Raw genomic sequence first — 20,741 nt, 5'->3', positions numbered from 1 at the left:
GCTCACTTAGTCGCTGGGTGCAAATGTAAGAAGTGGCGCCAGTCTGTAGCTTTCATTACTATAGGTGATGTATTTCTGTGATGAGCCCTTGTTAGAAATTCCATCCATCCACTCTCTGTACCGCCTATCTAAAAAGAGTACATATCTTGAAAAAAGTTATCCTATACTGTAAATAATGGACGTTTCTTATTAGTAAATTTTGTTTTGCAAATGTAAAAGTTGAATAACTTTAACGTTTTGAACTAGACGAGTACAGTACTATCTTTGCAGAACTGGCACTCAGTTTCTCAAAGTTGAATAGCGGTTGCCCGCGCCAATATAATGTTGAACGTTAATGGATATTTAATGTGTTTTTAACACCACGGTCATTGCAGTTAGTGAATTACATTTATTGCATTCAGATGATGCCTTGTCCGCAAAGCCAGATGGATCTCACTCTTATAGAATCCAATCGTGGGCTAATAAGTATAATGGGCAATCATAACGAGAGTATTCCGCCATTGTCCTCCCTGACCTGTGATAATAAAAGGCAGCTGTGTCATCTGTTGTATACGCAGGCCACGAAAGAGCTCAAACTGTACGACAACAAGATCATCGAGTGCACCTTCGCCAACAACAGCTGGGTGTTCATGAGGCAGAGGATAGACAAGAGCTTCCCAAACTCCTACGACACAGCCATGGGTGAGTCTTCTTTGTTCCCAGATGAAGGCTTGTTTGCTAGCAGCTGTTAAACAGCAACTAAGAGAGCACTCAAGGTAAGTCTGAATCAGTTTGGCAAGTTCGTGTATCGACACAATCAATCGGATCGCGTCCGCATTATTGTTGTTGAACAATGTTTATTTTAGTTTCCCTGAACAATTTGAATAGTCTCTTTCCTTTCTTGAATGTTTATTGCCAAAGCTCAGCAGTGGCGTAATGAGTCCACATTCACAGTCAACTCCCCTCCAATTCATCCAACACTAAAAATAAAATTGCTGACTTCACCCTTTTACACATGCCTGTACCCACTGACACAATAAGCGTAAGCAATAGAAAATACATTTAAGGAAGGACTTGATTGAAGAGGATACGAAAGTAGGACTTATTGAGCTTTATGTCTTCAGGCTGCCTGGTGTGCTGATGTGTGAGGACCTGTAGGCAAAAGCAGCTTTTATCTCAAGACTAGACCGATAGGGCTGCTGCTGCTGCCCACTTCATGTTATCATTGGCAGACCATTACAATAGAGCATTTATTTAGCTGCGACTACTTTAAACGTCTTTGTCAGGCTTTCCACTCCAAATTAGTTTTTCATGCATTCATGGACCATTTTGACCTTTTTAGGCATGTTGAATCACCCTAAATTCCTTTGCCGCAGCTTTATTGGCTCGCTGTTGATCACCCTCTTTGTTAGTATTGACACTCATTAGCAAAGTGTACACGACTTGTCATGAAAGAGTTGTACTGACAATGTTATACTGCGCCTCTTTTGCCGTTGTCCATATACCAATATTTGATCCATTCATTTTAATTTCAACCATTCCGTATGGCAGCAGTGGGACTTCATATGGTTGTGTTCCATTTCACTGCGCGTGTTTAGTCCTTGGGTCAGAATCAAGTGGTAAACATTACCCCTTGTATGTTTTTTTTTGTGTGCTTTTGCTGCTTTTTGTGAGAGGGAGTGAAATAAGTTAATTCTCCAACCTCTCGTTACTCCGAAAGACAACTGGACACCATCCCAGAGAAGAGCTTTAGATGAGGGCTAAATGCTCATCTGTCAGTCATTGTAATCCTTGCTCCCATTGGTATACGCCTCTTCAAATCATTCACTGCCAGCCGTTTTAGATCTAAAAACGTTTGTTTCTATCCTTTAATCAGCAGTAGAACATGGGTTGGTTTCACTAAAAGCGCCGGTTTCTGACCTTAAAGCTTTTGTGAAAAGAAACATGTCAAGCAAAACTGTGAATCAAATGTCTTTTGCTTTTGTGACGCCTCAAATTGTAAAACAAAAAGACTGAAAGAGTTTTTGATGAAAAAAATGTCTAGGTGGCTATTAAAGTGCCGCTGATTCAACATATGGCATGAGTTCAATGTCAGTGGCTTTTATAGTTAAAGCGAAAGTCAATTCAAAAATGTTCTTTCCAATAATATGTTCTATGCACCTCCACTAATCAAAACATGGCTTTTTGATTAATATTGCATCTGTGGAATATGAGTGGAGCAGCAAAATCCACGGCCTTTTTAGCCATCTCAGGGGCGGCCATTTTGTCACCTGCTGTCGCCTGAAAATAACATCACAGTAGCTCAGGGCTCAGGTAGCAACCAATCACGTCTCACCTGTTTCTTGAATCTGAGCCATGATTGGTTGTTTCCTGAGCTTTGCGCAACTGTGATGTCATTTTCAATCGATAGCAAGTGACAAAATGGACAAAAAGGGGTGGATTGTACTACTTAACTCATATTCCACAAACGGAATATTAATCAGAATGCTGTGTTCAAACTAGTGGGGCTACATAGAAAATATTCGTGTCAAGAATATTTTTGGGTTGAATTCTACTTTAATCATTCTAGTGGTTTACAAACCTGACTTTCACAAACAAGCCGGGCGAGAGAGACCCTCTTCCAAACAACCTGTGGAAAAACGTACTTGGCGTATACAGTTTGTGTATATAATCACACAAATCTGTGGCAGTAAACAAATATAAACATCAACTTCGGTGAATGAGTTAAGAATACCTCCCACGCGTCTTCAGCAAGAATTTCCTGTCGCCACTCCTTGACGGTTATCATTCCCATCCCTTGTCTTTTCCCAGCGGTATGTAAAAGCATCCAGGAACCCGTCACCAAGAAAATCTTGTTGGAGTACGTGGACCGTTGTCCTCAAGCAGTCCAAGCCCAGACCCGCAAACACCAAACAGACCCGGACTCTGAGTTAATGCCCCCTCCCCCTCCGAAGAGACCGAACCGGTCCATCCAATAGACTCGAGTGAACCAGGCTGGGCCAGTCTGGACTTTTCTACAGCCTCTGTCCATTCTTATCACCAGCCACCTCTGCCTAATGGAAATTCATATTTTACGGCGTCCATATCCACCCACCAACCTGTCCACGTCACTACATTTAAATTGACCTTGTTATATTATTTGTAGCTCTAATTGCCGGTGTCTTATTCAAATAAACAAAGCGGAAAAACATCATGCTGCGTTTGAGTGTGAGCTATTGGAGTCGGTATTGCCTATTTGTATCACCATCATCAGCAAATCTTCATATCCTGTTGAAATTTCATATTAAAAAAAAAAAAAAAAAAGAAGCACCTTCTAGATGTCACTTTGTTTTTGCAACTATAAGGCTTTGCTTTTTCAGACGAAAAGAAAGGCGCATGAAACAGATCTGGCTTGGATGTGACCCCTCCAAGTTGTCCAAACGAAGCCCATCTGTAGATTTAAAGGCTACACAGATGGGCGGGGATGTAACACAGTGATGACACACGCGTCACAAACAGACAGGACAAGTGGATAATCAATCTGCTCCCAAAAGAATCCCAAAACAAGAGAATACTCTTTTATTTTGGTCATTTTAAATCTCAAATGGCGTTTTCTCAGTTGACACCGACTTATAATACTACTGTGAGAAGGTTGGAAGATACATTTGACCATTTGTGATTTCTATAATACATTATTTTTGTATTTGTTCCCTGCAATGTAAAACAGTTGTCCATCAATTTGACTAGAGCATTTTTTTCCCTTTGTTACATGACACATCGATTTTTGCCTTATTTAACTGTTGTCTCTATCTTTTGTAAAGTGCAATTGTGGCGATGAGATGCACAGCACAGGACATTGTAATGATAATGTACATTTTTTGTGTGGTAAGTCATGACGGATTTGAATGAAAATACTTTAAAGTAAATTGTAGTCTGTCTTTGATTTTGGTGTAATGGAAATGACGTCTTCAGTTTTGTAAGACACATCCCATGATGCTTTGTGGAGAGGAAGTAAATTGCTGCTGTTACTGAAAAAGACTTTTGTCTCTTATGTATTTTTGTTTGTTTTTCGATTGGAGCATTCTATTAAGATGGACGTCGTGGGCTTACAATCATGACTTCTGAACTGAGTTGGAATATGTTGTCACAAAGAATGTTAATGTAGCCAGAAGTGTTGTCGTAAGCGGAATAAATCTACCCGGATGAGTTGTGCCATAAAATTGATGTAGCGCAACCTCCCAAAGCAGATGTTATGTTTCCCTCTTTAGACAGGAAATTGTCAGAGACTGACTGAACAGCGCTTCTGCTGGTTGCAATGAAGTACTGCGCTCCGTTTTTACGTACATTTTTTTTTTTGCTTTGCAACCTTACTGAAAGCAGTATTACATATGTTCATTGTAGAACCTCCAATTACATTCCATCGCACTTTTCCAAGTCAGGTCTGAATTTATCATAGTTCATTTTCATGTAATTGCAAAAAGATGTTATGAAAGTAACTCTAACTGTGATCAATTTGTTTTTCCAGGTCTCTATTCTTGCGATTAAATTATATCATTTTCTCATTTTTACGACTGAGCAGCATGTCACCCGAACTTGTACACTAATGCAGTAGTGAAGTCATAATTACAATGAACATTTTATGAAAAATACTTCTAGGCTAGGATGTAAAACAATCAAGTGAAACACCGTAAATATGAGGGCAGTACGGGAAATAAACTGATTTAGACTTTTGTAGCATACTAGTTGGAAATGTTTTGTCGAATTTTATCGATAGTGTGCTCTGCTGAATGAATAACCTGTTGATCGCTCCTTAATGTCTCCTTCCTTCCTTATCCAGATCCTCAAAGTGGCTCATGTGTTGCAAGAAGCATTATTACTCTGTTGATCGTTGGAGTGTGTGCACTGTCACCCAGGGAGCTGATTTACTCGTCAGCTCTCACGCTGCATTTCAGCTCTGTCTGAACAAGAAGTGAGGTAGGAGGCTACCTGATGTAGTTGATTAAGTTCTGAAAAAGATTCCTATTTCAATGTGAAAAGTGATGTTATTTTTTTGGCTTTTGGGGAGCAGATTGTGTTTATTTTGAGACAAGGGTGACGCTGCTGGGTTTAGTCACGCAGTGTGGAGGATCGAGTGAATGTAAGTCGGTGGAGTGTAGCATATAGGAGGCTGGAACAAATCAACTGTTTTAAGGCCCTGCCTGCGGGTGCCAGAGGCGACTCTTGTTGTAATAGCGGAGATGGATGAGTTGCACCCGCGAGGTGCTCTGCCCCCTTCCAGGCTGCACTCGGAAGCTGGCTGACTCTCATCAAAGTCTCGTTCACCTTCTTGCGGTGATGATGCATCGCTGCACTCTCGGAATATCCTCAACTAGAGTATCCGCTGCACTTTACAGTTGAACATCAAACTTCAATGTGGGAGGGAAAAAAATATGCCCCAAACAACACACTGAGACAACAAGGCACTCTAAAGCACACACCAGCCAGAGGCCCCGGGGCAAATTACATTTTTAATCAAATTTTCCCTGCTCCTTGCTCGTCCATCTTTCTCTGCATGACCTGCACGCACTCATGGCTGACAACGAGGCACTCTAAAGCGACCACACCAGAATACTATATGAAGGGAAGCTGTATTTGCGAGGTTGATTAACTGTCATCAATCAACTGCACGTTGCAATTGCACCGAATAATCGCTGACGTCAAGACACTCAAAGTTTTTTTTAAGTGTACGTGCTCGGAGACCACTCATTCCAGGATCCGTAGAGCGTCACTAGTCCCTGTTTTAGTCCCCAATAAAAAAAAATAGTAATTTAACGCTTATGGTATGATAACCGTGAGCAAAAAATATTATGGTATTAAAAATTACAACTCTAAAATGTTTTTACAGATTACAGACAATATTTGTGGTCATTCAAAACATTTGTCAAACCTGGTAAACCGGTAATCAGACCATGCCTATTCTCCACAATTGAATACTAGATCATTTTTCCTCTTTGACTCAGCAATTATCTTCAAACATGTACAATGTATTTTAAAAAAATATAATGAATTCAATGAATTCAATTTTGCTAACTTTCTGTTCTTTTATTGAGGAACAACTTGGAAGTCACCCAAAATCATGCTTTGGAGGTTATACCGTACTTCCGTTAACTTCAATTCTTTTCTAACATGATGCCAACCAAGGCTTGCATGGTTTATTCCCTCTCACTTGGGGAAAAAAAAAATCCCCACTTTCTAAGAGCTTGGGCGTACATCTCGTGCTAAAGCGCGAGGGTTCTTCCAAGGCTGCGAAGCAAACATAAACAAGGGAGAAGCAGAATCGGTAGCATTAATAACGCATAGTGTTCTCACCGACTGCGAGTCCCTGGGAGTGCACGAGGCGAGGACTGTGATGTGAACGCGTAAACCTGCGAGCGCAGGTGGTGCCGTCGACATTATGAGGCTCAGCCCGGGAAGCTGATCTTAAATCATCGCGAGCCGTTCTTGCTGCATTGTTATCTGCATGCTCAATGAGGTATTCATGTGTTGCTAGTCAGGGGGCAAAGATGGCCAAGCAGTCATTGGTAGTCATCTCTCAATGCAATAGGGCTTTCTGTCCTTTTATCAGGTGGCTTGAAATAACACGTTTTGCTGCGATAAGATGTCAGCAGCGTTTGAACCGATTAATCGGCTTTAATTGCACACATTTTTCCAGGCTTTTGTCACGGATCCATGGCGCCGCAAATCTATTATCACATATTGCTCCTCACAGTCCCATTTGAGGGCAACTGTGATAATGCCACTGATGTCTCCGTAGAAAGGGAGGAGGTGGGGGGCAATTAGGAGGTGGCGGTTTGTGGCTCGTCACCATCATTTGCGGCATTGTTTCCATGGATATGTTAATGTTCTGTTTGGACTGCACTTTTTCCAATTAATGCGACACAAAATGGTGGGGGTGGTCGGCCAGCGATTCCCAAGCAAGGTGCCATGGTGTTGTGAGAGATTTCATAGATAATCAATTAGGTAACCATTAATTGATTTTATGATGCCAGGTTTGATCTTTCAAGAAATTAACTGGAAATTAATCAACTTTACATTACTCAATCATGAAATCATGAAAATCTGATGTTTAAATAGGAACAAAATGGAAGTCAACCATCATCACGGAGGTGTTTTTTTTTTTTTTTAACAGCAATAGTCAATCAATTTAAGCATGTGCAATATGTAGACTTCATTTATTGACAGGCATTTTTCCTGAATGTTTTTAATCAAGATAAAACTAAGCTATTAACGTCATGAAGACATCTTCAAACATTTAATTTCACAGTGGCTGCACAGCAGTAAAAATTGCAATTTTCATTTCGAGAGTTCTCATTCTTGTAGCTGTGGGCTTTTGCTTCTATTAATTATAACTGCACGCCTGTAAAAGTAATTGTAGAAACAGTCCAGGTAGGCCACAAATCCAAGCTGTCACGGGACTAAATTGATTGTAAACAATTCACAAGTTAAATGCCCGATATTATTTGGAGAACAAAGATGCAAAGTAATTTATAGCACGTTTCCCCCAAACAATATGGATTGTATGGAACAATCATTCTTACCCGCACGCAAGTTAATGGAGTAAAGAAAAAGCCTGAATAGCATTTTGTTGTTGTTACGGTTTTCACTCTCCACTTGCCCACAGGGTGCAAACAAATTGCCTCGCGCCAAACTCGAAGGTGGGCGTGCAGCAAACATATCTCTAATGTGATTTAAAGTTGATTAATAGGGTGCCAGTTTGGAGCTAGGAGTTGGTCACACTGCACAGTAAAATAAAACATTAAAGCGGAAGTCAACGCAAACATATTATTTTCAAGAATATATTCTATGCAAGCCCACTAGTTGAAACAGGGCATTCTGATGAATATTGCATTTGTAGAATAAGTGTTAATCTACTCGTTTTTAGATATTTCTGGAGGCGGCCATTTTGTCTTCTGTCGACTGAAAATGACATCACAACTGCTCACAACGACCAATCACGGCTCAGATTCAGAGAACAGATCAGCCGCGATTGGTCGTTGGGAGCAGTTGTGATGTCATTTTCGGTCGACAGAAGACAAAATGGCCGCCCCCAGAGATGGCTAAAACGAGTGTATTTTGCTGCTTGATTTATATTCCACAAACGCAAAATTAATCAGAATGCCGTGTTTCAACTAGTGGACCTGCTGGGAACATATTCTTGGAAAAAATAGACAAAGTTTGGGTTGACCTCCGCTTTAAAGAGACATTGAAATTGAGTAACAAGTATGTTGACCTTCTACATAAATATAGTCATTTACGTCAGAGCAACCTTTTTTTTTTCAAACAATATATTTTGAGAGTGTGTAAAAATAGGAGTGGTTTGCTTGAGACGAGAATGTTTATTTCAAAACGTGTACTGCTGGCTATGTCTTTGCATGTTTACAGCTGTTGATTTGTATTTACTACAGTAGCTTAAAAGTAAATTACATGACAAATATAGTTGGGGGCCTTTAAGGCAAAGACAAATTCAATTATTCCTTTCTGCTTTCAAGATGCAGATCTGTAGCCACTCAAGCAAAGAGGGGACTGATTTCATCTCATTGGATTTTGGTGACAGTGATGAAGGGGGGGCTTTTTTTATTCATGGTGTAAAGCTCCTAGAAAATGAAATGAACGTTCCTCGGAAAGCAGTACCACAACATTTTTCTTGAGAAAGTGTCACATCAAAACGCCAGAAAGTTAACGGTGCCGTGTGGCCATACCTCGCTGCGCTTGGGAAAACGGCACGGCTGTGACCATTGGTTCGCGCCATCGGTCCAACGAAAACACATAATAGATGAATGGCTAATGTTTCGCGAGAAAAGTTGACATGAGACAAATCTCATCTTCTTTGAGAAGCTGTAAAGGCTTGCCGTTTAAAAACTAGCCAGCACAGCTCAGCTTCTGGGTAGCAGTCGTATGTTAAAAAAAGTAAATAAAATACTGACACTACTTTCAACAGCTTTCTTGGGTTCTTTAGATGGCGCCAAAGTCATACCAGATGCCATTATTGTTTTTTGGGGGTTTTTTTGCAATATAATTACGACTGTTCAACATTTTACTGTTGCATATATATGAATTCTTCATTTCCAAAAAAGAAGACAAACAATTGTTTCACTTTCCTAAAAGTAAAAGATTCAAGCTGTTGCAGCTCCATTTTAAATTACATTGACTGTACTCTGTTTCATCATCTTGTCCGACTCCTCGAGGGCAACAATAACTGCGATACGTGACTGGCAATGAAAACAAGTTTGATACCACTGGTGTGCGGTGTCAAAATGAAATCCACTGTAACCTCAAAGGTCAAAAACAATCCATTCCACATCACCGCCGACCTCTCATTTTCAAATCCATTTTTCCCCAAGGAAACAACAGAAACATTCACCATCATAGAAGCTTTTAATAACCGTACAGGCAATGTTCCAAAGTAGACAGAAGTGGGTTTTTTTTCCACAACTTAAAACAGTTCCTAGATGTTCAATTCCCGATAATAAATTACAGCACACTTAACTTCCACGTGCCAGACTCTGGTTCAAGTCGCTCTGTTTTGGTGGGCAGTTCTGTTTGATGCAAATGCCAAGTACAACTTGCTTTTCAAGCAACAATTGTAGAGTTTGTTTTTTTTGCAGCCTACTCGCCGACTTGTCTGAACCAATGTTTCCATAAAAACTCCCCTTTGTGGTTGTGTTGTCTCAACACAGCCAGTCGCAGTAAATAACCCGCTGCCTCTCGTAATTATTCCATTTGCCGTCTTATGAAGGACTTAGAGGTGAAAATTGAAGAATAGAAATGTCTGTATTTACTTGTCGGACCTTGTTTGCAGATTGAACAGAAAAATGAGTTTTAGCAATGAAACTTTCAAACATGCAGGTCAAGCTCTTGAGGACATGCCAAGAAAAATACAATTTGTCCATCCTTTGGCCATGGGCATCAGGGAAATAGGAGCTTTTTCCATGCCAGTCATGCCTTTTAACACACTTTGATTCTTCTCTGACGTTAGATTAGGAAAGGAACATTGAGCACCAAGCCAGGAAATCGAAACGTAATTAGTTTTGTAGAACCTTTTTTTTGCTCTCTTTTCCTAATACAAGTCTCAAATAAACACAGGATCATTTTTAATGTGCATTAACACATCTGCAATTAACTTAAGGTGATGCACAAATTGCTTTCTAGACAATTGAATATTTTTTTTGTTTTTCAGGCTTCTGTTTAAAATTATTATAAGAATCTTAGAAGGCCGCACAACGATTGTCTTACTTTGTTTTTGTGTGTCATTCTAAAAGACAGCGATGAAGCTTTGGTGTGTAACGTGGTGTTATTTAGCAGTGAGAAAAGATGTGGAAAAGGAGGACATGAGGCGTCCACCAGAATACAGATCGTGAAAATACTTTTCACCAGCAGTCAATAACAAAGACACAAAAAACAAGCCACACCTCTTTTTTTTCTTGTTTAGCCTGTGTGGTGAAAAATACCTTAAAGTGTGCAACCAGTTAACTTAGCAGGTGTGTTTCTGTTACCATAAAAAAATTGGACAAACTAATGCTGAAATAAGATGAAATTGGAAAACCCACAGACTTGTTGATTTAAAAAAAAAAAAAAAAAAAAGATTTGATTTGCCTGTTAAAAGCATCTCTTTTGTTGACAAAAAAACAATCTATTTCTGTCGTTAAGTTGTTGTTTTTTTAATGCCTGGTGGATGAGTTATTCCAAACAAGCGTCTTTCTGTTAAGAATGGTTGAAATCTACGCGTTGAAGTCATCAGACATGCCCGCAGCCGGAACAAATGCTATAACAATAAAATGTGTAGTGAAATTGCAAAACTAATCCCAAGCAGAGACATAAACATTGCAGTTTGCAATGGGTGTAAATTGTGATTTGAATGGTCTGAACTCCCTTTGACAATTCAATTGGACAAGGTTCACATTTTGTTCTCTCACCCTGTGTGCAGGGATGTTAAAGCGGTGTTAGAGTTGTTCATCAAATTGAGAGCTGCTCCATAAGATGTCTGCCATACGTATGGTGTAGTAGCATCTGCACTCAAGGTCAGGTTTTACCGCTCGGTCCGAATATAAAAAGCCTCCTCCCCCTCGGTGAAAGTGCTTTTCATTCAAGGCAGCAATTCGCCCTGTTTGTCATTAGAGCCATTAGAGATAATAGAATGGCTAAAAATGGGCACATCATGGAAGGGAGAACAATGGCGCCGACATCCTGTTTTGTATCAAATGAGTCCTTGTCTGTATTTTAATGATTCTCATATCAAAGCAGAATTCAGGTTGGCTGAAGTGCTCCCCCCTCCAAACCAAAAAAATGATCTGAGCTGTCCTCAAATGTTTTAAACATCATTACTAAATCATAAAAACCTATTGTGTGATACTAAGCTACAGGCGAATTCCTACCGAGAAAGAATATTGAATATGTGACAAAGGTGCTTCATTTAAATCCATGCCATAATAATGTGAGATCCCCAAAGTCATGCTAATGAGGTCCTCAATACTCTCATCTTTGTATTTGCCCAGTGGAAGAATGTTCATTTTTTTTTAATTTTCTTTATTTATTGCACTGCAGAGAAGAGTGGAACTGCTACGGTTGCGCACAGTGCTATATTTTGAATTTTATTCCCCCTTCTTTTCTAATGTCACTCGCCAGTCCACTTGGCTCAAAGTGCCACTAATGTCGGCGCAGAACTTTTTTTTTTTTTTTTTACAGGTTCACGCTGTTCTCCTCCACGGGGACGCGTTTGATTTCTGTCAGGCCAGCCTCTCCGCGGCTTCCAGACACACTAATGACACGGCCTGGAGTCATCGGCGGGCTCTTTGATACACAACGGTGAGCCGGGAAATGCTGGGCTTCATTTCGCCGTGAGGGCTTTGCCTCGTCGATGCAGCTGTGTTTTTTTTTTTTTTTTTGGTTTTCGTTTTTTTGTTTTTTTTAGAGACCTGTTTTTATTGATTGCCGCAGTCTCGAACAAGACAAAAACAGAGAACAAATGATGAGTAATTGAAGATTACACAGATGAAGAACTCTAGTTCAAGGGAAATTTTACTGCCCAGACCAAGAAAAAACCCCAACATATTTCCTTCAAATACGGCTTCCACGAAATGAAGTTATTTTCGAGCAATTCATATTTTTTCACCCCGAAGTGCAAGCTCACCGATCTGCATGACTTAATTGTACTACTTATGGAGCGCAAATGTCATCTAGTAGTTTTACCTCACTAGTAACATGTAATTGTTCTACTAGTGTGCCCTACTCGTTGTACTAGTGTGCTAAATTGTCTTACTAGTGAAGACAAAGAGAGTACTAGTACTGTTCAGTGCACTAGTAGGATATCGTATAAATTCTCAAGATTTTTTTTCCCATCAACCAACATTTTGCAATGGAATGCACTGTACAAATGATTAAAGATGGCTCACATGACTGAGAGCAAGAAACACCATGGGCCCCAGTATGGTGCCCTGAGTAGAGTTATAATAGTTAGTTTTGATTTACTTTTGATTTTTAAATCCAGTTAGTTTTCATTAGTTTTAGAGTATTTTCTTCTTGTTTTTTCGAAAATGCTTCATTTAGTTTAGTTTTTATTAGTTTTAGCATTAGTTTTTTAATATATGATGTAGTTGTCGAGTAAAGATTTAAAAAAAAAAAAAAAAAGAAAGGTCGCTAAGTGTGGGGGAAGAAAGTTAACTACAATTCTCAAACAATTATTTGACCCTCCTTCTTCAGGACTAATGTACAGCAATACCGAAATAAATTCATTTAAAATTGATCACTAGCTCATGCATGATATTAATTTACAAAGATGAAAACAAAGGAAATATTTGCTCTAATTGTAGTTAGTTTTATTTAGTCAATGCAAGATGTAGTTTCAGTTAGTTTTCATTTTTTTAAAAAAGCATTTTCAGTTATTTTATTTCATTAACGAAGATGGTTTTTTTTTTTCCCCTCAATTTTGTTTTAATTATTTTGTTAGTTTCCGTTAACTATGATAACCTTGGCCGTGAGGGACAGAGATGCCCTCCATGAGACGTGGTCAGACGTGAGGTGAGTGCATTAAGCTTTGTTGTGTAAAGAACCTCAGAGGCAGCAACACGTTTGTTTGAGTGGAGTGAGACTTCGATTGTCGTCCAGAAGGTCATTTTTTCAAGACAGATGGTCAGACACGACAAGCAAAATGAACCTAAATTACCCCGGCTGTACTGTGTTGTCTTAGCAGTAGTTTTTTTTCCCCCCAAAAAAATCTCTTTCTAAAATATTATCTGGCCTCAGATTATACTTTCGGACAATTTTGACTCAAAAGGCTTGATCTGTGGAATGCAAATAAATGGAGGATATTGCGCCGCATCTGTTGTTAGGAACTGTTTTTTCCCCCCTGAAAATCCAAAAGCAGAACATCAAGTTAATGTGAGAGGGAGTGTGTAATTGATGTGATAGGATGAGGGAAAAGCAAATAACATGCTTTTTTGAGGCTAGGAGAACAAGTAATTTGAGCTCCACGGGGTCTTTCTGCTTCAGTTCTTTTTCCTTTTTTCCTTCACCAGCGTTTTTACATACTGTTTACACTCATAGCCCCAGCATTAGGCACACGGACAAAATCGAATGTACGAGAGCAGTAACAAATAATTCTGCTTTTACAAACGTCATGAGTACAACCGCCTAATAGTGTGACCGATGTGTCATTACAGTGTATGTATTATTCCTTATGGGCACACAGAGACCAAAACAGTTGTTGTTCAAGGACATTTTAATTTCGTTTCACATTGTCACTGTTGTTTGCATCCTGAGTGGATTCGGAACATAAAAAGAAAGACATCATAAAAACATTATGGCCAAAATACTGCATAAAGCAACGAGGATGGAATAACTTAACATTTTGCTTAATTTCACCATGAATAATGCATGCCTCTTTAGATTAAAGGTCATGCATATGCCAAAAGTTCATGTTTGGCTGAAATCCATACTACTTTTTGTCCCTGGCCCGCTCAGCCTATTAATGTTAATTTAAACTTTTGTTTTCTTTCACATTGTCGCCATTTATAGTTTAATCTGGATGAACATATTAACTCATTCACTGACAGACATCCTATGGCACAACTGCTCCAGCTAACGTGCTTCTCGTCATTGTGACATTGGCGTAGAAAGCAGACATTACGAAATTTCCTCCCATCAATTAAATCGCATCAGGACATTAAATCAAGGACATCAAATCGCATCAGGGATTCAAACAATTGGACTATTGAGATTGCATAAAAGCAATGTTCATTTTGTTTTTTAACGCTTTGTTGGTGATGCACTATAAATGCTGGCCTTCCGTTCGTATGCATCCCAACACTTAAGGCTAATATGAATATTCACTCTTGGAAATGTCCAAATAGTGCACAAAAATGATGCTACCCTGAAGCATTCAAACCTTATCTTTCCTGATGCCGTAATGCTTTCCTCTTTGTTTTCCATTTAGTGTGCACAAATAAGCACCTTTCAGCATGCGGCCTTGTCAATTCTGTCACACCTCCTCCTCCTCCTCAGCCATCAAAAGTTTGCCAAAGTTTCCATGCATATATTAAGACAAGGAGGGGGAGATGACAACCTTTCCGCCCTTTTCCAGCTTCTTCTTCCAGTAAACTAAACAACAACCTCAACATTACCCGTAAATTGCGTTCGAAAACCAGACATGATCTAGCATTGCCCAGGATTCGGCATGTATTCTTCCACCGCTGTATAGCTTGCGTTTCTGTTCAAGTGTGAAACTTTCAGTTGTTTTCAAGACATTGTTGGTTACATGAATGGTGAAAACGTTTTCAAATGATTTATCTTGGTCGAATTTTTTAATGTCACAAAACCCTGGCATATCCACAGGGGTGTCGACTTTATATCCACTGTATTTACCTACCTCGTACATATCCAAATAACTACTTACCTACAAAATGTTCTTCTTTCCTACTCACTACTCAACCTAAATTTCCTTCCAACTTCCCTTGCTACTACATACCAACCTGTCTTACTTCCTACCTATTTTCCTACCAACTGACCTACCTTACGTCCTACTTATCTTCCTTAAAGTGAAAGGTACTTTATTCGGTCATGTGTACATTGTGGAACAGCGGGAAGTAACTATGTCGCCCGAGGACCGAATTGTGATCTTAGTCAACTGGAAATAAATCATACGTATTTTTAGCCGAGGGAGGAAACCGGAGCACCAGGAGAAAACCCACAAGGACTGTACATGGGGAAAACGTGCCTCAAAATAGACTGTGCTAACCACTCGTCCACCGTCTTGATAAGAAAGATCCTTCCTACTGTACCAACGTACCTTCCCACCCAACGAGTTCCCTGACCAACCAAATGCCCGACCGGCCAAGCTGCTTTCCTACCTGCCTTTCTTCCTACCTACGACTAAGCGCCCTACCCACCACCCTTGCTACTTTCTTACCTACCTACTGTCCGACCAACCTTGCTACCTACCTACCAAGCTAACTGCCCATCGAGATCATTCCAAATCCTAGACATTTAAGTCTCAAGCTTTCTCTTTGTTCAGTTAAGACTGGTAAGCAAATTGGATACTTCAGCCGGGTAGTTTGTTATTCATCAAGTAGTAATGAAGCATTTACATGCACTTGCCCTTTGTAGTTGCAGAGGGAGCTGCGCTAATAACAAGCGTTTATGGAGTTTTAGGAGCACAAATTAAAAGGGGAATGTCAGCTTTGTTAACTACTTCCTTCTGAATAATAGCTTTGATCAAGCATGAGTACAGCATTACCGTTCCAACCATATTCATTTAGGTTATCTACATTAGAATGTTAATTAGAAAAAACATTTTGCCAAACTAACAGACTGTAACTACCAAGCATTTTGGCTTTGGTCTGAGCGCAAATGTCGCCTTGTGGGTTCTTCACTCATAAGCCGTCTGTTGTTACAAAAGTGAACCCCAGCTAAAATATTAGGAAAGCCACACATAATATAACAGCGAAGTTGAAGGAAGCAGACAGTTATCAACTTTAGAGAGAATGTTACACTTGGGGTAACTGATATGAATCACAATTAGATGCATAAGAGCTTTAAAGTTAAGACTGTGTGTTCACCTGGAGTCTGCTCTGCAAACAGAGCAGAGGTAAAACTCTCCCAAGCTGACATTAGTATGCACTTTGCATCTCGACGCCCCGATATAATTGACAAAAGGCACACTTCCTTTCTGCAGCAGCCACATTCAAGTTTTTTTAATTTTTTTTTTCTATGATGAGATGCAGAGGAGAAAGATTTTAATTACTGTTCACGGGGATCTGGGGCGCCGCAGCAAAAACAGTCGCATTCAAATGATTAAAAATGCAGAATTTTATGAGAATAGAGAAAATACATTTTGGTCTTAAACTAATGCAGGTTTTCAACACAAATCTGATGCGGAAGGATTTTCCTGTGCATAATTTAGTCATGGAAGTTATAGAGAAAGAATAAGTTGAAAAATGAATGGAAGCAATCTAGAGAGCACATAAAATGGGCTGGCTACAGACTGTGATGATGGGCTTGTCTGTCTTTATTTAGAGCCATCCGAATGTGTGAATGTACAAGTACAGCGTGTGAATGTTCTAGTATGTGACACATTGCACAAAACGCACAAATCCGCGTCTGTCCATCATTTCTGCATCGCAGCGGGAAATCCTGATCACTATTTAAGTCGGACCCAAAGACACATGCCAGTGCGGAGGCTAATGTGCACGTAGAACATTGCAGCACTGAGAATGAGAGTGGCAGGCGGCATTTAGGTGGGGAAAAATACCTGCCTACTTCAGTAGGTAAGTTGGTTGGAAGGTATGTAGAAGGTAGATGGGTAGGAAAGAAAGTTTTTAGCTAAGTTGCTATGTGGGTGGGTAGGAGGGAAGGAAGGTAGGGATATATGTGTATGTATATATATTTATATATATATATATATATACATATATACATATACATATATAGAGATATAGATACATACATATAGATTGATAGATAGATTTTATATATATCTATATATATACACATATATATGTATGTGTGTATATATATATATATCTATATATATCTATATATATATCTATATATATGTGTGCGACGAGGAGGCCAGCTATTAGGTAGGATGCCGTAGCAACCCCTCGTTCAAAGTGGATGTTGTTGCCATGACGCCAGAGCTTCAAAAGTGCTCGGTGTAGCAGATGTTAACTGTTTTCCACACCTTTTTTCCCTTTGAACGCCGTGTCCTCACGTTGGTTTTCTTCATGCCTGCACCCCTGAGTCGTCAAAGTGTTTGCTGATGTGGAGTTTTCACGTGTTGTGCAGACAAGAGGCGGCTTCCTCGCACCTATCCGCATCTCCCTGTGATAATTGGCTCGGAACATGTTGTTATTGGCCGCTTTCTTTTTTTTGGTGCGCTTCTCTGTGGAAGAAATGACATTCTTCTGCTTTTGATTGTGCTCAACCTTGGCTGTGTCATTTAGATCCCTCTGTGGTTGTCATGCCAACGGCATATCTAAGGCCGTCGTGCCAATTCAGTGGAGGGTTGGGATGGTTGCACTTCACAGACGGTCAGGTACGCGCAGCCGGTCGGTCCACGCGTTGTCGTTTGGCAGGAATTTGTGACGACAGATTGGGACGAAATGTTACAACCCCGCTCGAATTATGTATTGACATCATGTATTGACAAGGAACTGACTGACAAACAGTGCCGACGCTCCATTTAATACCCGCGTAGACACCAGGTTGTGCCATTTAGGCCTGTAGCACATTACAAATACAAGATGAAACAAATTAGGTCTGCTAACGAGGTGAAATTACTGCATGCATTAGAAGATAGGACACCCATGCATAATTAAGCGACGTATTTCCGAAAGGTACTCTACATACCGTATCGGGCAAGGAGTCAATATAGCTGTAACAGACAATTGGCTTTCTGTTATGAGATTAAAGTTATTCAGTCTATCTTGAGGAAACATCACAATTTTTATTTCAATGTTTTCCTAAATTTCCATTTGACATAAAATGACCATGTGACATTCTTCAAATTACACAAAGGATAAAGAGGTTTTTTTTACCGTTGTCATCAGAGTTATAGGGGGGCTATTCTGTCACATGCAATTGCCAAGTAGGCCCTTTGTTACTATATCAACCGGAGGGGGTGCTATTTTTCGCAACTTTTCCAACCCGTCTACTGATTTTTTTTTGTTCTCTTTTGTTTAAAGCAATACGCTGCAAACCTAGAAACTTTTTGTGGTGTTATTAGACCATGAGACTCCCTCCAGAGCAGATGTTGTCCCCTCCACGTCCAGGTTGCAAATTAATGGCGCTTGCGCAAAGCCGCCACTGGCTAATTTCCCATATCCCCACCACCCCATAAAACGAGCGCCCATAAACATTTGATTGTATGCCTCCAGCTTTTCATCATTGAGCTGCCAAACTACCGGTACACTTTTTTTTTAAAGCTGCTTACCTTTTGTCTTTGACATGAAAGTGTTACCGTGTAGTCCTTCCGCCATACTCTGGCATTTCTTGACAATGACAGATCGAGGAGCCTAGCTGCCCAATCACGGGTGGAGAAACTCAGTGAGGGTGCGGTTATTATGTAAACTAGCCCCACTGTTATATAACAGTACACGATGCCTTGCTTACATTTTTACCTATTGACCGTTTTTTGGAGTTATTTAATTTCACCCTTGATGAGTGGACAGGCATCGCAGAGAGCCATTAAAAAGTCAACTTTAGATACTATGTCCCTTTTAATATTAATATCTGCGTAAGATCTGCATATTACGATACATATACACAACTTTGCAGTATCCGGTGCGGTTTTGATTATGTTTTTCATAATTAATACAGAGCAGCAGTTCTATTAAGAATTTCATGCATAGAAAACATTTTGCCTCCCAATCCTTCAGCCTGTAGTTTGTCATTTTAATAGTATAGTTCTGAGGCAGCTTGAGAAAATTAAAGGGAAAAAAAACAACATTGAAGACAAATTACTGTTGTTAAAATGACATTTAAGGATTTGAATTCTATGTAAGGTTATAAATAGCTGAAAATTTAAGTGTGACTTTTGGAAAAAAAACAACCATAGCTTTAATATAACATTGATAGTGTTTCAAGAGGCGTCATTAAAGCGGAGAAAAGTGATGACCGTCTTCAGGGGCAGTAGAGAATAGTATTTTTAGTATTTGTGGCATTAGGGCTCCATTAGGGCCCCCCAAAAAATTTCACAGGGTGCCAAATTCGGGAAACAAGGCCCTCGTCATGTGGGTCCGGCTGGCCTATGCTAATTATTTTATACACTAGATTGTTTCCCAACAAAAGACCAAGCAGACATGTTTGGAAAAAAAAACAAGTAATTGTGGTGATGTACATTGCTGCAGTAACTATATAGTTAAAAATAATAAACCAGGAAGCATTTGTGTTTTAAGTGCAATTTACAACCTTGTAGTCTGAAGATTAAGTACAACAAAAACGGGCACATAAAAAGCACATCAGACACAGTCAGAAAAAGTACTGTACTTTCCCCGGTATATCGCTTACCCATGGGCTTGTTTTTTCAAATAAAAATCCAGCTGACTATACAATTTTATAGCATCTTATAACAGTGGACAATAACATTGTGTCCCCCCTTGCTGCTATTGTGAGAGATGTGACTTAATGAATTCCAGCCCAGATGGAACAGCCCGTCCTTTTGCACTTCCGGGCCTCTCTGCAAGGTCGGCCGCCCTGGTCTCGCACCTCACGTAGGACGCGCAATACCAGGACATCCTTGCCACCTGCCTCGCTCCCAGCAGGGTGGTGCCTTCTAACACCTCCCCTCTCCCCCCTCACCCTAGGTGATTTCAAACAGTAAGGTGACAATGACTGAGTATTGCCAGCTATGTATCTCCAAATCTCGGAAGTAGTAAAAAGCGAAAAACTCTCACTCCAAAAACCACCAACCACCAAAAACCTCTCACGCTCATCCCCAAAATTTCTTATTCACCAAACATGCCCTAACTCAAAATTGAACTCACAGAAAAGGGAGGAAAAGCAATTTTCTCTGTGTGACCTTTTTTTTCTGGTCAGAGACCTTATTTTAGTCTCTGCGAGAGTCAAAAAGTGTGTGCAAGGAAGTTTAAAAATCACTTAACCTTTTAACTCCTTATCGTGGAATCATATTTGTAACTTAAATGCTTTATTGAAATCGGCATTGCACGCCTCACTTCCAAGAAGTTCATAGACAAAGTCGACAGAAGAGTGTTAGGGCCACACGACAAAGAACTTTTCATCAGCACGGTAGACTAGTGGTTACCACATCTGCCTCACAGTCCTGGGTTCAATTTTTGACCCCCAAAAAGTAATATCATGGCAGTATTGTCAGTATAAAACTCTGCCATTAATTTAACTTGCACATGAATGGCCAGGCTTGCTTCAATGCAATAAGAAACCTTGAAGTTCTAAAGCTATTCAGCGCACTCACAATGTTGCGGTGGACTGCGGCGACGAGTCGCTCTCGGAGGAGAAGGCGCGTATAGGAAATGGAAATGGACGCCGTCGTCTTCCCGGGGAAAGCAGAGGGAGGAAAACAAGCACGGATGAGGAGGCAGAGAAATTACTCGCGCTGAGAGATGGCAGACAAAGTTCCCTTCGGAGGAACGCGAGGCTGAATGGGTTGTTTTTCTCTGGGTTCAAGTAGACTCGCGTTGACCCAGAAGGCCCTTTGATGGGCAACATTTAAATTGGTTGCCAGAATGCATTTACTGAGAACTAAAGCAACTGCTGCATTGTTCTTCGAAAAAGTT

General features: G+C 40.1%; 1 protein-coding gene across 6 annotated transcripts in view; it reads left to right on the top strand.

Moving 5' to 3' along the window:
• rngtt (RNA guanylyltransferase and 5'-phosphatase) overlaps nucleotides 1–16,888 on the top strand; it is an 89,290-nt gene extending 72,402 nt beyond the window's left edge. For 5 of the 6 annotated variants that reach the window (XM_086019789.1, XM_086019790.1, XM_086019791.1 and 2 more), the window contains 2 exons: nucleotides 558–681; nucleotides 2,791–3,994. In XM_086019789.1, coding sequence (XP_085875915.1) covers nucleotides 558–681; nucleotides 2,791–2,957 — 291 coding nt within the window. In that variant the 3' untranslated portion in view covers nucleotides 2,958–3,994. Of the gene's footprint in view, nucleotides 1–557; nucleotides 682–2,790; nucleotides 3,995–4,795; nucleotides 4,933–11,679 lie in introns of those variants that run through there. The other variant, XM_086019788.1, reaches the window with a different exon arrangement.
• The last annotated feature ends 3,853 nt before the right edge of the window (nucleotides 16,889–20,741 follow it).

The sequence above is a fragment of the Filicampus tigris genome, chromosome 20, assembly GCF_054856515.1.
Source record: "Filicampus tigris isolate MCC_2025a chromosome 20, RoL_Ftig_1.0, whole genome shotgun sequence".
In the NCBI taxonomy this organism is placed as follows: Eukaryota; Metazoa; Chordata; class Actinopteri; order Syngnathiformes; family Syngnathidae; genus Filicampus; species Filicampus tigris.
Note: the sequence above shows the minus strand (reverse complement) of the source record. Positions and strands in the feature narration are given on the sequence as shown.